The sequence below is a fragment of the Thamnophis sirtalis genome, unplaced genomic scaffold, assembly GCF_051295495.1.
Source record: "Thamnophis sirtalis isolate CommonGarterSnake01/CBP01778 unplaced genomic scaffold, rThaSir2_p1.2 scaffold_5, whole genome shotgun sequence".
Taxonomy (NCBI): Eukaryota; Metazoa; Chordata; class Lepidosauria; order Squamata; family Natricidae; genus Thamnophis; species Thamnophis sirtalis.
The window spans coordinates 80,663,840-80,679,138 of NW_028261385.1; the positions used below are offsets into that span (position 1 = coordinate 80,663,840).

Sequence of the window (15,299 nt, forward strand, 5' to 3'; positions counted from 1 at the left end):
TACAAATATCTATTTGTGGAACTAAAAATATCAATTTTTAACTTTTTAATATAAAAAACAATAACCATGATGAACAATTTTCCTAAATGTTAATAAAAGTAAATAAGCTCATTTGAAGAATGCAGGGTTAAAAATATGTACAGTTATTTCTTATCTGTTGAACATTTATCAATATTATATAAGTATTCTTAATATTATGTTGATCATATACGCTGCATGAAAATAAAATTTTAAATGCAAGTTAGTAAAAAATATTAAAGGGTTAAAAATGGTAACACATCACATTATGACACTGATGTCATGCAGAGAGGAACTGAAAGAAAAAAAATAACCATGACAGGTTTTTTTAATAAAAATAAATAAAAAGGCTGACACAAAAAATCTAAAATATTTCTTACCTTCTTCAGTCATTGTGTCATAATATTTTAGCTTTCCATATGATCCAAGCTCTACAACATTATAGTAAAAGACAACAGAGATAAGGAACTCTCAGACATTCAAGGTAATTGACATGCTTTCATACATTCTTAATCAATTCCATAGCAGTAACTTTTCTATAGAGTAGATTTCAAGTTGCTGAAATCCAAAATTAATTGTTTTTCCATAATTTAAAAAATAATAATTAAATATTCTATAATAAGCATGTTGTGCAAAGTGCTTTAAACACAACTGAACATGCAAGCAGAATAATCTTTCTTCCTTAGTCCTACAATCTGCAATTTGTATTTTCTTATTATATTGTTAGGTATAATGAAAAAGTGTTAGATTTTGTCTCGGTAAGATGGTCCAGTCTCTTCAGGATACTTTAGATGTAAATGTAGATGAGTGAAATTGTGTATTATTTAAAAGTTTCTGGACCAAAAATCTGTCTTTTCAGAGATATGAGAAGCCAAAAAATAGCATTCATGTTACTGAATTAATGTATAAATAGTAATAGCACTGAGACTTATATACCTCTTCATAGTGCTTTACAGCCCTCTCTCAACGGTTTACAGAGTCAGCATATTGCCCCCCAAAACAATCTGGGTCCTCATTTCGGAAGGATGGAAGGCTGAGTCAATGTTGAACCAGTGAGAATCAAACTGCTGACAGCCAGCAGTCAGCAGAAGTACTTGCAGTCCTGCATTCTAACCACTGCGTCACCATGGCTCAAATAAATATATATTCTCGGATTATTAAACAGTTTTGCATATTTCTATAATTAACATTACTGTAGGTAAAATCTTCAAGATCTTCAACTGTGCACTTATGAAACTTCTATTCATTAGAATTTCATTTAAGAAATGAAAATGTAAACAATTCTCTACTTTTTTGCAATATCAGAAGAATATTTTTTTTCTTTAACCAAACTATATGATTTTTTTTTGATAAGGGTAAACAATTAGTTTTAATGGTTTTTTTAAATTGTAATGATTTATGACAGAATGATTGAAGATCAATTAAGACATAAAAAAGGAATTAACAGAATAAGATAAATAAAATAAGAAAGGATATACATAAAACACATGTAATTAATATAATATAATTAACTCATATACTCTATTTTATTACATAATATAATTCTTATAAAGATTGTCTAAACTGCTGGCATCATACGAGTCAAGTAAATGACCTTTTCACTTTTCCCAAATGAACTGTCAGCTCAAACATAAAATAAATAAATGTTGATTAGGGCGCTAAGAAACAGGAAGAGACTCCCATTGTTTGTTCCCCTCATCAGATCTCTTAAAGAAGGATGTTCTGGGTCCCTTCTATTAAACAATGTTGAACCGCTTGTTGAACCATAAAGTTGTGTCTTCTCAGTGCCAGTGCTTGGCCGATGGAACAGCATTCCCTCAAAAATTTGTATGGCCGTAAACCTTTTAGCCTTTTTAAGACACTGAAGACCTGGCTGTTTTCCCCATGCATTGGAATCAAGTGGAAAGATGAGTTCTCCTGTTTTAGAAATGTTTTTTCTCCCCTCTGAGCAATGTAATTGCTTATCCTTGGATCTTGGGGAAATATATATTGCAAGTTTCTGTGTGAGTTTATGTTGCGAATTTCTGTAACACATACAGTGTTACATGAGTAGTATGTGTGGCTATATGGAACATTCATAAAAAATTAAATACATAAAAATAAAGTAAGGCCTCTGGAAGATAAGACCTAGACCTAAAAAAAATAACACATCAATAATAACTTAATTTAGGAACATAGCTTTTCTCCAACTCAATGAGCTATATTGTCTATATAGTGCCATTCTCATTATCCTCATCATGCATCATCATACATGTTCAATTCATTTAAGGTTAAATACTCAATACATTCTTCCACTGAATTGATCAGTGTATATTGTAATTTTCAGAAATGTATATAATAGGATTGTAACCCTGCCCTTCTTTAGACTGTACATCTGATTCCCAATATTAAAAAGTCTATGAAGAAATTTCCTTTTCTAATCACCTTTGATTTTCTGCAATAATAGTTTGGTATCAATAGCAGATTCATTTACTTATTCATCTTCACTCTCAATAATTCTGTTTACTTCTATTTCCTCTGATTATTTTTAAAAGTCCATAGTAACCATAGACAAAATTTCATAATCAAAATTACATTTTAAAGAATTACCTTGATTTCTGAAGCATTGCTTGCCTAGATTACATATTCATAAAGTGTATAAAATTGAACGCTAGTTTTAATATCAGCAGTTATTCCATTTGATCCATGTGTTATTAAACTATATTCAGTTCTTGTAACTATTTCTCAGTTGTAAATATGCCCATTTCTGAATGTGTATATTCTAGGAGCACCTGAAGGAAATATACTTTCCTTTGTTTTCTAACTAGCTTCAAACTGAGCACTCTTTCTGCTCTCTTGCTTTACTTTTTGGCTGTCTCCTGGCTCACTATGGCTATGAAGGGACTTCTTCCTCACTTTATGTGTTCAATATTGAGAATCCTTGAGGGAAGTCTTTTCCTCTTATCTCTTTCTACATACTGTATTTTATTCCTTGTGACTTTTTAATCCCTAGAGCCGTTAGATAGGAAGAGGGAATAGAGATGTCAGACAATGTGTTCTGATCGGCTTTTGACAGGCCAACAACTACTTGAAAGATGAAGTTTCATTTGTGCTTCTGCTTGTCTGGTGACAAGGGACTATAGATGAATTTATTAAAGAGGTAGATTGGCTCCACTAGAAAGCTGCCCCATCCTATCCTAATAGCAAAAGCAAAAGCACTTCACAGTGCTTTACAGCTTCCCTAAGTGGTTTACAGGCTCAGCATATTGCCAATCTGGGTTCTCATTTTACCGACCTTGGAAGGATGGAAGGCTGAGTCAACCTTGAGTTGGTGAGACTCGAACTGCCAAACTGCAGTCAGCAGATGTAGCCAGCAGTACTGCATTCTAACCACTACACCACCACGGCTCTTAAGCTAAAAGATGTCCTACATTTGAGCAGGCTCACTCTTTCTTCTTCATTTTCTATATCGCTTCAAGTGATATATTTCTTTTCTCACTAAAATGACTGAAACAGTTAGCCCACAAAGTAAAATTCTGTCCTAACTTCTTAACAACTCATCTTAGCATTAATTAGACGCTACCCAAAAGGGGTGCCATTAAAATAATGCATGAATGCAAATAAATGAATAGATTTGAATTGTTGGTCAAGTTTTTATTAAAATCTATGACACACCTCAAAATATTATATTGGGGTACATTATTATAATGTAGTAAGATTTTTTTTAGGGTCATCAGCACAGTATTTAAAACAGAGATGGAATTCAAAATATCTCCTGCAAAATGCATTACAATATCTGTTCTCATTTCTTGCTCAGTTGAAATGACAGCAACCTGAGATAAAGATGCAATCTTAATTCTAGAAAGATAGCTTGGTTTAAATTCTTATCTAGGATGTTAAAAAAAACCTGGTGAATTAGGAAAATATAAAATCTAGAAGGGCTAAAAATAAATGTCTGTGAAATAGAATGCAATTATTAAAAGAAGTACTATAAACTAAACATTTTCAGGAAGATAAAAACTACCTGGAAAGACTAAAATATATATAATAAACCAAAAGTATATAAAATATAATAATTGAAATCCAAGATGATTCTAAAAAAAAGGATTATATGCCCAAAACATTTAAGAGAAAGTATATTAGATAACTAGCATTTTTTTGTAAACATTTTATCCCATTAATAGTAGGGACATGAATAAAATTCTAAAATAGAATTCATATTAACAAACAAAAAAGAATTGAGAATTAAGCATTAAAGCAATATGAACATTGCCTTTTCAGTACATTATCGGTACTGCTAATGAGTCTAATGATGTAGAATCCATGCTATTAATTTAAGACTGAAATCATTATACTATCATGAAGTAATCTATATATTTCATTTAAAATTTTGATACCACACATAAATATATACCTCTCAAACTATGCAAAAACAGTTACTGGATTGGATTAAAATCTGCTAGTTCCCCTGTGAATAGAAATTCCTAGAGAGACAGTTCATTAGACAATGTAATTAGGATGTTGTTACTACCAATTCCTTCTTCCCATTTTGGTACCCAGCATCAACTCTCCCTTTACAGCATCTGTCATGACAACTGCGTGAAGGAAGAAATTGGTAAAAATGTCACATCACTCTATCAAACACAATTCAGCAATGTCCATGATTCATCCCATTGTAATCAAATTCTATGTAAGCAGAATAGAGCAAGTAGATTTGTATCTTGATAAATATTTGTAATGCACAAATAAAACACATTCAACATTTTGCTCAGTGGAGTATTGCTATACTATACTATTCACAGTATAGGTTTCAAACATAAGTGTAGGAGATGGCCAGATGGATCCCAAAGGTGGGTCAAATGTGTCATCAGTTTGGAATACCTATGCAGCCACAAGAGGACCAAAGTCAAGCCCCCTGTGAATTCCATTTACTCTTATCTCTTATCTTGCCTTGACCGTTAATAGATCACATTCTTGGGTATAGGTAGCATGTAATAAACTTTTAGTGCTTTGAATTCAACTCCTGTTCTCTGCTTACTTGTGCCCAACAATAAAGTTTCATTCAAATTATTTTATAATGATAATGGCAAGTACATAGTAATTAACAGAAACTTTAGGGTTGCAACTTAAAATAGATACTCTTCTGATATGCTCCATAGCGAATTATGAACCATTAAAAAGCAACTTCACAGATTGTTGTGTTTAGAATGTTCAATATATCTTTCTTTAAAGTAAGGGTTTTTACTAAATATAATTCCACATTCATGGCATTCGGTATTAGTTCTTCATACATAAAAAATTAATTAACAACTATGATTTTCAATGAAGATGAAATGAGAGAGGAAAGGAAACAGACTAATCAGAAAAATAAAAATGGTTCACATTATGCAATGTAAAACAAGATGTTACTTTCCTAGAATTACTTTCTTAGTGTAGAAATAGCAATAGCAATAGCAATAGCAAAGGTGTGAGCAAGGATTCAACTTATAGAATAGAATGCATATAGAATTTGGTGTTGGTCAAAATATAAGTTATTAATATCTTACAGGATATTGTAATAAAAAATGACAATACATTGCTGTGCAAATGAAAATGTGCCCTAATATTGTGTAAAAACAATGAATTTAATCCAAACCACAATAAATGCAGCAGCCACAGAATAATCTCCCATGAGGATAAATGAACACTGATTTACTTCCTCCTTTCTCTCTAATTAATCAAAGAATTAGAACTCTGCTGCTGACATGACTTGGCAAAAAATGTATGTCAGACAAAATGAGAACATGTTCTCCTTTTGTCTTCCTCTAAAAGATATGAAAGATCCTTCTTTTATGTAGCATAATGGGAGATGACTTTATTATTTCCATTTTAAGCAAAAGGGAATTTGAAATCTTTACGGATTACTCTGAATCATTGGAAGGCTAACATTAAATCCCAGTTTCTATTCTGCATACTCCAATTTAATTGATTGTGTGTGTGTTTGTGGTGTCTGTGTGTGTTTTCGGAGATTTTCACAGGTGTAGGTATGCTAGTCTTATTGTATTCGGGTCTTTTCCCATGTAAGATTGAGGTTGTCTTGGCAATGTTTCGGCAAGGTCTCACTCACCATCCTCAGGCTGGTGCTTTGGCCTTAAAACGTGATTGGAGCTGCCATCTTTCTATAAATGTTGGTGGGTATATGTGGAGTGCTGGCTTTGTTTCAGTAAGTGGATTGATTGGCTGTGTGGCTGTATCATGATTGGTAGATTGGTGCTGATTGGTGCTGGCTGTGTGTCTGTTGTTGTTTTGTGTTGTAATGGCCTGGGTGGTGGGTGGGGCTCGTTTGTTGACTAGGGCTGGTTTCCAGATGTCTGGTAGGTGGGAGGTATCATCACGTTTATTCATGTTGTGGGGGTGTTTCTCTATTTTGATAGCTTCCATAATTATTCTCTTGTTGAAGTGCTCAGTTTTGGAGATTAACTTGGTGCCTTCAAAATTAATTTCATGTCCTATAGCTTTAAGGTGCTGGAAAAGATTTATAGAAAGATGACAGCTCCGACCACGCTTTAAGCCCAAAGCACCAGCCTAAGAATGGCAAGTGAGATCTCGCTGAAACGTTGCCAAGACAATCTCAATCTTACATGGGAAAAGACACACACAAACACACACATACATGCTGGTCTTGTTGTATTTGGGTCTTTTCCCGTGTAAGATTGAGATTGTCTTGGCAACATATATATAAATCTGGAAATAATGCTTTAGGAAAAACTGGATAAAATGCTCGCTCTATCTATCTATCTATCTATCTATCTATCTATCTATCTATCTATCTATCATCTATCTATCTATCTATCTATCTATCTATCTATCTATCATCTATCTATCATATAGTTAATGTATCATGTGTATAAATAATGTTAAAAATTGACAATCTTGTGAGGCTGCATTATTAGTTGTCCGCATGCGGCCCCTGACTATTTGGGAACTAATAACTAATTTTTCACATGGCTCAACTAGAACTTTAAAGGCAATATCTGATGCCTATAGTTAGGAAAAGCAGCTCTTTTTGCAGAGAAAAGTTATTTTTCCCACTTTTGCCCTTCCTCCTAATTAGTTCTATCATTTTTTAAATCTTTTGTTAATGGTAAAACAAACAATGAATGAAGTAGCAATGAAATACTATTCTTTTTTATTAATGAAAGCTATCAATTACAAATTGATGCAGAATATTGTGTCTCATTCTCAAGAAGTGTATATCACTAGTATTATTAGATCAATTCATCTAATAATCAATTAAATCAATTAACTGTAACTATGCATCCTAAAAAAGGATTTTTTTGAAAGTATAATAAATCAATATGCATCTAGAATGCTAGATGCATATTGATTTATAAAGAATAAAGATCGTATGTAACAAACTGCTGGTTGGACCTGGGTGGTATTCTATTTAATGTAACTACTACATAGGCAGAAGTTAGATTGGAAGAGCGACTTAAATGTAATTCATAAAACTCCTTTCAAGACATAATATTTTTATTCCACGGGAATTTTATCACCTGTTTCTTCAAACTGATAACACAGCCTTTCCAAGCTCCCTTGGTGCATGGAATTTACCCAGAGACTATGCTTAAAGTACATACAAAGATTACGTTCAATATGGCCGTACAATCCATATCAATAAATGATTTTGGAAGGAGGGTGGTTTTAATAAAGAAGAAATTTTTTACTAATATTCATGATATTATCACTCTAGAACAGGGGTATCAAACTCGCTTCCCGCAGATGGAATGTATCATGCGCTGGCCATGCCAGTTTAGCAAAGGGGGGGGGGGGAAGTCACGATACATCACATGATGACACCATGACAATGCAGGTTTGACACCCCTGCTCTTGAACCTCATCTCCTAAATATATATTGCATATAGCAAATTTAACAGTGTCTGGTAATGCGTGAATTTTAAGTCTTGATAAAAAATTTGTGTGCAAGTGACAAAAACCAAACCTAAATCTAGAAGATTTGCTGGTCTGGGTGTTTCAAGAACAGATTTTATATATAAAAAATAGGGAACATATATCTATTTAGTTTTATTTAATTTAAGTTAATCTGTTGCCCTCTTTTACTTTTTGTTTTCTTTTCCTTTCTATGCAGGCTTTCTTTCTTTCATTTCCAAAATAGCATTTAAAAAGTGCTTTTGAAGGAACACCAAACTTAGATTAAGTAACTAGCTATTGATTAAGACCTCTCAAATAAAACTAGCATTAGACTTTACAATAATTTTCTGGAAGTTCCATCTAAATGTATTGTTATAGCATAGGAATTGAAGTACGTTTCCTTCAATCTTGAATAGGATTTGCACCTCAGATGGCTTCTGCTGGGACTCTCTATATAAGTAGGGCATAGTATCATCCCCTCCGTGTGATTTTAGGATCCCACATCAAACTGTAGATCACACTATGACCGGCTGTAAGCGTAGGGCACATACCAGTCCAGTTTCTTATTTTTTAAAAATATAAACAATGCTGTGCTTCAAGGGTTAAATGGCTCTAGACATTGATATTTTAACAGATCTTTTTAACATTTATATTTTGTTGCAGTCTACTAATCAATCTAGTTGAAATGTTACATTATATTGCTAGTACATGTATGACATGCCATATGCTAAATAAATAAATAATAACATTTTCTTCAAGGTTGCCCCATTAAAAAAAACCTCATGCATTCTGATCTTTGCATGTGGTTTACCATAGATACAGTAGATCAGATGCACTAGTATGCTTCAAAAAGGAAAAAAGAACATACCAGTGGCAATTATAAACTTTGTAGGTTTTTTAAGATGGTAAATTTGATCCAAACATTTTTATTTCCATTTTAAATTTTTTAAAAGCTATAATTCAGATTCAAGACAGCCTAATAAGCATGGCGAAAGCCACTTTTAATCAAAGTTCATTTTAGAACGATGAAATAAGTGCAATGGTTATAAAGTACACTCCAACCATTTTAAAAACTACTTGCAAACCGATAACTGCAGAAGAATGGAAAATTAGCACCTTTTTATGTTGCATTAATCTAAATTATGTAAAATGAAATGGAAGGGTCTCCATTTGAGAGAGTCTTAAAAGAGACATATTTAGGCCTTGCAAATACAAGCATACTTTCAGAAACACATTGAAATACTGAAAACAAAAATCATAATAGAACATGCACATATGCAAATATATGCACCAAACTCTGACCATATTATTTATTATTTAATTTAATTTAAGGTAAGGTAGAGTAGAGTAGGTTGAAAAATAATCTCAGTAAGTCTTCTAACTTAAAGCAGGCATTACAAATATTCAGTCATAATAGGATTTTACATGTACACAACCTTTACTAAGATAATCAGATAGACATATTTAAGAGCTGTGCCCATAGACAATAGAGAAATATGTTGCTTATGAAAATAGTTTTAGTAAACATTGACTTCGGAGTGAGTGAACAACATAAAATCAGTAATAATAAAGTGATACCTTCAGCCAGTGGATCAAGTGTGTGAATCATAAGTTGGAAAATGCTGTTCCTCATTAGACTATTGTGCAGAGATGCAGAACTTCCACCTCTTTGGAGGCATGGTTTAATCTAAAGAAAGAGGGGGGAAAAAGATTTCTGAGCATAGAATATGGGGGAAATGCTGATAAATATGTTTTAAATGACAGAAAGAAAGAGACAAGAGACATTCTTTCCAACTTACACTGCAGTAGAATCTGTATCTATACCTCATTTGCAACCTTAATTGGAAAAATAGGATTTCCTTTTCATGAAGTCAATTAAAAATTGAGACAGGTAATGAACAAAAATATCATTGTACTAAAATGATTTATCTCATCTAATAAATGTGAAGAATGCTAGTTAAAGGCTGTGATGTACTTCGTCATTGACATAATACCCACAGATGTAGTGTAAATGCAATAGCTGTCTATATCATAATTATATTTCTATAATTATGTCTCTAAGAATTGAAATCCATTCTGGGATCTATTTTTATTTTTTCCCCATTCACTTATTGAAACCATTTTTCAGAGACTGCTTGGGCAAGTCTCTACAGTTTTCTTTCTTATAGGTTTTCAGAAGTGGTTTGCCATTGCCTCAGGCTTTCATCTCACACACACAAAAACATGGAAGCTCTAAAGATTTTCCATTTTACTTCAAGGCTGAAGGAGGGTTAACAGGGGCTTGCCTGCAGAGTTTGCTTTGAAATAGGAATGAGCAGAAAAAAACATCCAAAGCAAATCCAGAGTCCCAAAAATCAGATCAGGATTGTCCAAGTTTAAGCTTTCCCTCACAAACATCAAATGCCAGAGGTCAGCCATTGTTTCCAATAAAAAGAGCATGGTCAGAACTGCTTTTTAAATAAAACTGCAGCCAGTTGCCTCTAATAAATACACCCTTGCTTGGCAAGGAACCTAATAGACCTTTTTTGCTCTACACTTGTCTATTCATCATTGAGTGGGGTGTGTGTGCAAGGAGGCTGTATGTCATCTTCATTTGATTTCTTCAGCTGCTCAGGTGGCCCCTGTGTTTGTTCAGCCTCCTGTGATTCCTGGCCTTGTATCTCCTAAGGCTGACATTCCATAGGCTCAGCTGGCACAACTTCCTCAGGGTCAGAATATGAGTTCTAAGCCTGGGCTATGAGGCTTCCTAGGGCTGAGGAAAATGATTAGCCCAAGGTCACCCAGCTGGCTTTGTGGCTCAGGCAGGATTAGAACTCATAGTCACCCAGTTTCTATCCCAGAGGTGTTAAACTCTCGTCATGGCAGCATCACGTGATGTATTGTGACTTTTCTGCCCCTTTGCTAATGCATACGGGCCGTGGTTTTGATACCCCTGTTCTAGTCTGATGCAGCAGAAAATGAGTGCATTTGCACAAGGTCTTATTTTTTCCTGATTTTGCCAATTTAAAATATATATCCCCATCTCATTTTCTATGGGCCAAGGTTATCTGGATGTCAAATTTGTCTCCCTTAGTTGTTTTGCTTTCCAAACATTATCTGCATCTTATGTAAAAGAATTTGAAGCAAATTAGGTTTCCTGAGTTCCAGACTTTAAGGAGCCAGGATTAAATAGTATAACTATCAATCCACAATTCACTTAAAAGAAAATACCATTCAGCAGAATAACAGCCAAAGAGTCGTTTCTTTAGCCAACTAAAGTTGGTGGGAAATTTGCTGGTTTTGCCTCAGAACTGAAGATGGATTAATAATAGGTTTATCTTCTGTGAAAATGAAAATATTGCTAAATATTTTTGATTGGGGTTTTTTTCATCAACATATTTTGAATTCAGATTTTCTACTTTCCTGTCATATCTATGTCCAATTCCCACTTCTGTAATACTTATTATATATTTGTAATTAATATAAATTATTTTTTTTATAATTTCATGTTTTAAAACAGGAATATTGGAAAGAGACAAAAAGGAGACAGAAAAAAATGATAAAAAAGGAAGAAAAAGATATAATAGTATTGGAAGAAATATCCAGGTCCAGTTCCAAGCTGGGAGAAAGGCACTGGAGATAAAATGGAGGCTGGAGACTGATTGGAAAGAAAGGTTCCCTTTATTGATGAAGCAGAACTACCAACCATATGTGGTTTTCGGCAGCTGACAAACTGGAGTTGAGAGTGGGTGGCTTTGTGTACCGCCTTTGGGCTTTGTATTTGAGCTTCCTGTTCCTGTGCAAGAAGGTGTCCTTTAATATTCTATTGGCTGTTGTCAGATTCCTGTGGGGTCATAGTTGGCTCTATAGGCAAAAGGAGAAATGCAAATCCTAAATGCTTGTCTGAGCTAATCCTCTCAACCCTGTTTCCTGTCTGACCCAGTCTTTCAGAATGGATTACCAAATCTGCATTTCTAAAAGCGGGCCTCCGCAGTTTCTGCTTGGGGGCAAGGAGACTGGTGCTGGTTTCTGCCTCCCTTAAGATTTTTCCCTACTTCTTCCTTAGGGGAAATATTTTATCCTGCCTTTTGTAATATTTCCCAAAATATTTCATTCTTCTGAGGTGGTGGTGGTGAGCTTCCCACAATAGGAAAACACAGGAGGGAACAGAAATATAAGAGATAGTTAGGTTGTATGTAGTCTAATATTTTCCAAGAATATGAGGCTACCAGATTTGTTCTGCAAATGTCCAAATGACCACAAGATGGGAGCAAAGAGCTGAAATTGTTTGTTTGATTTTGGGAAGGGGGGGGAATGTCTTGTACAAGGATAAATGAATCAAATGGTTTGCAAGCCAAAACAGGGCTAAAAATCATATTAAATCTGGTGTGAAGAATCAATTTTATTGAATATTCTGATTCAATGTATTGCCTCAAAAGAAGGCAATTATTAGACAATTATTGATATATTTGAGATCCACAAAGAATTAAGAGAAACTAGACAAAACTGCTTTCTTCAAATCAGCTAGGACTTCTTCCTAATATGCAGAAGCAATTTACATATACACGTACACAATTTTATTAATTTTTTAAAAAAAAGACCAACAGGAACCAATGTATAGTAAGAAAAATAAGAAGACAAAAGGAAACCAAGAAGCTAAAATTGCAAAAGCAAAGAAAGAAAAAAAAGATACAAAAAAGTTTCCAATCTTCTTTACAGCAGCTATAAATATAGGTAGAAATTTACTACTTGCTCAATGGTTACAAATAACTCCCTTCTTTCTATTATCTATCCTGTCTTATCATCAAAACAAAAAAATGCCATATAAATATAGCTATTTTTTTTGTTACTGTTTAAATTGTACATCTGTTGACAAAACAGGTATTATTTTAAACAAAAATATTATCTTTGGTTAAACTTTTGTTTTATCACAGAAATTCTACCCAATTTTACCCAAGTTTAATTTTTCCCTTCTTAATATTGATTTTAGTCCATGTTGCATCATATTCATTTTTAAATCACATACAATCCATATCTATTATAGTAATAGCGAAGAATTTTACTTATTTGATATTGTAATTTTATATTTTTGTTAATATCTTTGTTGTCTGATCTTGAAATCTGCTAATGTACCAGGACCTTTAATTTTTCCATTAATGCCTTGATTAATATCATCCACGAATGCTATTATGTTTGTTTTTTAACCTTAACATCCATAATTTTTTAAACTTGTCTTATGTCTCTATTCAATATCAAGAAACAAAAGAAACAAAAGTAGAGACAGTGGATATCCTTATTTTGTCCCCTTATGAATATCCTAAGGTTTTGTTAGTTCTCGATTAACAATTATTTGTGCTTTCTGAAAAACATAAATCAACCTTACCCATTTAATAAAATTATCTCCAAGATTCATGTGTCCTAGAACTCTAAAAAAACAACCACAATTCAAATTGTCAAAGCCTTTTTCTACATCCAAGAATATAAACACAGCTTGTTTTTCATTATGTTGCTCCAAGTATTCCAGAATATTCAAAACATTTCTTTTATTACCTCAGAATTTCTTTTTTTAAATAAAAACTTGCTTTGAACTTATTGCATAAAATTCTGTAAAACTATTTTCAAACTTTTGTCCAAAATCATAGAAAACAATTTGCTATCATTATTCAATAAAGACTAAAGGTAGTTTCTTATTTAAATCAAATCTTGTCCCTCTTTGGGTATTAGTTATATTAGCCTTTTTCAAACTATCAGGTATCTTTTCATTCTGCAAAATAATATTCATCATTTGTTATAATGCTCACCTTCAGAACTATGCAAAACAAAATTTCCAAATAAATTGGACAAGTGTTTGGTATACAAGTTGTAAAAAGAAAAAGAAAAGAAAGTGATACTAATCTTAACAGAAGGGAATACTGTAATAACAGATAATGTGCATACGCAAAAAAATGTTTCATCAAGACTATACTACTTTATAAAAAGCTCTCTAAAGGAGATGAGAGATTGTCCTATTTGCAGTTTTCTGCTTGAAATAGCAAAATTTATTTCTAGTCAGCAAGTGATCTGCAATACTTCAGAGGATAAATGTTCTTTCATTTCAGTGTTCCCAAATAGGAGCATTTCTTCAGAAGCTGAGCTGGTTATTGACACCTATATGTAAAAAGTTCTACCTTCAACACAGGATTTTTCAAAAGGCTGAGCACTATGAGGACAGGGATTAGTAATCATCTTAATGTGTAATAATTTTGTGGGATCTTTAATGCTCTCTGAGCTTGTTCATTTGCTTGCAGACATTTCATTATTCAACCAAGTAATAGCATCCATGGAAGTAAGTTTTGCAAGTGTAATGACTTGCAATGCAGTACAATTGGGTTGCTGGTAGGAGAATTGCTATTGTTAAAAACAAAGTTGGAAGGGACCTTGGAGGTCCTCTGATCCGACCCCCTGCTCAAGCAGGAGATCCTATACCATTTCAGACAAGTGGCTGCCCAGTCTCTTCTTAAAAGCCTCCAGTGATGGAGCACTCCCAACTTCTGAAGGCGAAACCAGTTCCACTGGTTAATTGTTCTCACTCTTAGGAAGTTTCTCTTGAATTCCAGGTTGCTTCTCTCCTTGGTTAGTTTCCATCCATTGTTTCTTGCCCTGCCCATTGGTGTTTTGGAAAGTAGGTTGACTCCTCCTTCTTTGTGGCAGCCCCTCAAATTTGGGAACACTGCTATCATGTCACTCTGTTCATTAAACTAGACACACCCAACCCCTACAACCATTCTTCATATGTTTTAGCCAGAGGGATTAGCTTCCTTCTTGGAAGATCTAATTGATTAGATATTAATTTCTGCTTGATTGTTTGCCTGGTGTTAATCTCTGCTTATCTGGGTGTTGGCTGCTGGAGATGATTCTAAGGTTCCTTCCTGGTTTTTTATTGTCTCTTTTGAATGTGTAAAAATGGGTGTGTAAATATAGTTGACCTATTGATGGCTCATTTGTCTGAAAGGAAGTTTCCAGAAAATCTGTAGCTTTTTTTTTTAGCTTGCTCCAGGGTGTTCACAGTTTCTCAACTGACATTATAGTTGAGTCTGTCCATGAGTTGTGAGATTAAGGAGTTTTCATTGTATGTTATGACTGCTAGTAGGTGTTCATGGATGCCAATCTGTTTGTCCTAAATAGTGGCTACATTCCTTACACTGCATGTCAGAGGTGACTCCTGTTTTTTCTCATGGGATCACCACTCTCAGGATTCATAATAAAGACTGTAACACAACATCTAGACACTATAGTAATCCCATACATATAATCAAAAGTTGAGAACTACCAAGGGAAAAAGCCACACCCCATCAACACTAGTAGGACAAGCTACTGTATATAAACAGGAGACAAACCCCACACTTGCTTGCACTGATGATGTTACCTAGTCA

The 15,299-nt window shown here is 33.7% G+C and overlaps 1 protein-coding gene across 2 annotated transcripts in view; it reads right to left on the reverse strand.

The window, feature by feature from the left end:
- Window positions 1-15,299, reverse strand: part of SLC24A2 (solute carrier family 24 member 2) — an 80,885-nt gene that overhangs the window by 35,484 nt on the left and 30,102 nt on the right. The window contains exons 3-4 of one of the 2 annotated variants that reach the window (XM_014057751.2): window positions 9,487-9,595; window positions 399-449 (exon numbers count right to left, since the gene is read on the reverse strand). In XM_014057751.2, the coding sequence (XP_013913226.2) occupies window positions 399-449; window positions 9,487-9,595 (160 nt within the window). The remainder of the gene's footprint in view (window positions 1-398; window positions 450-9,486; window positions 9,596-15,299) is intronic. The other variant, XM_014057753.2, reaches the window with a different exon arrangement.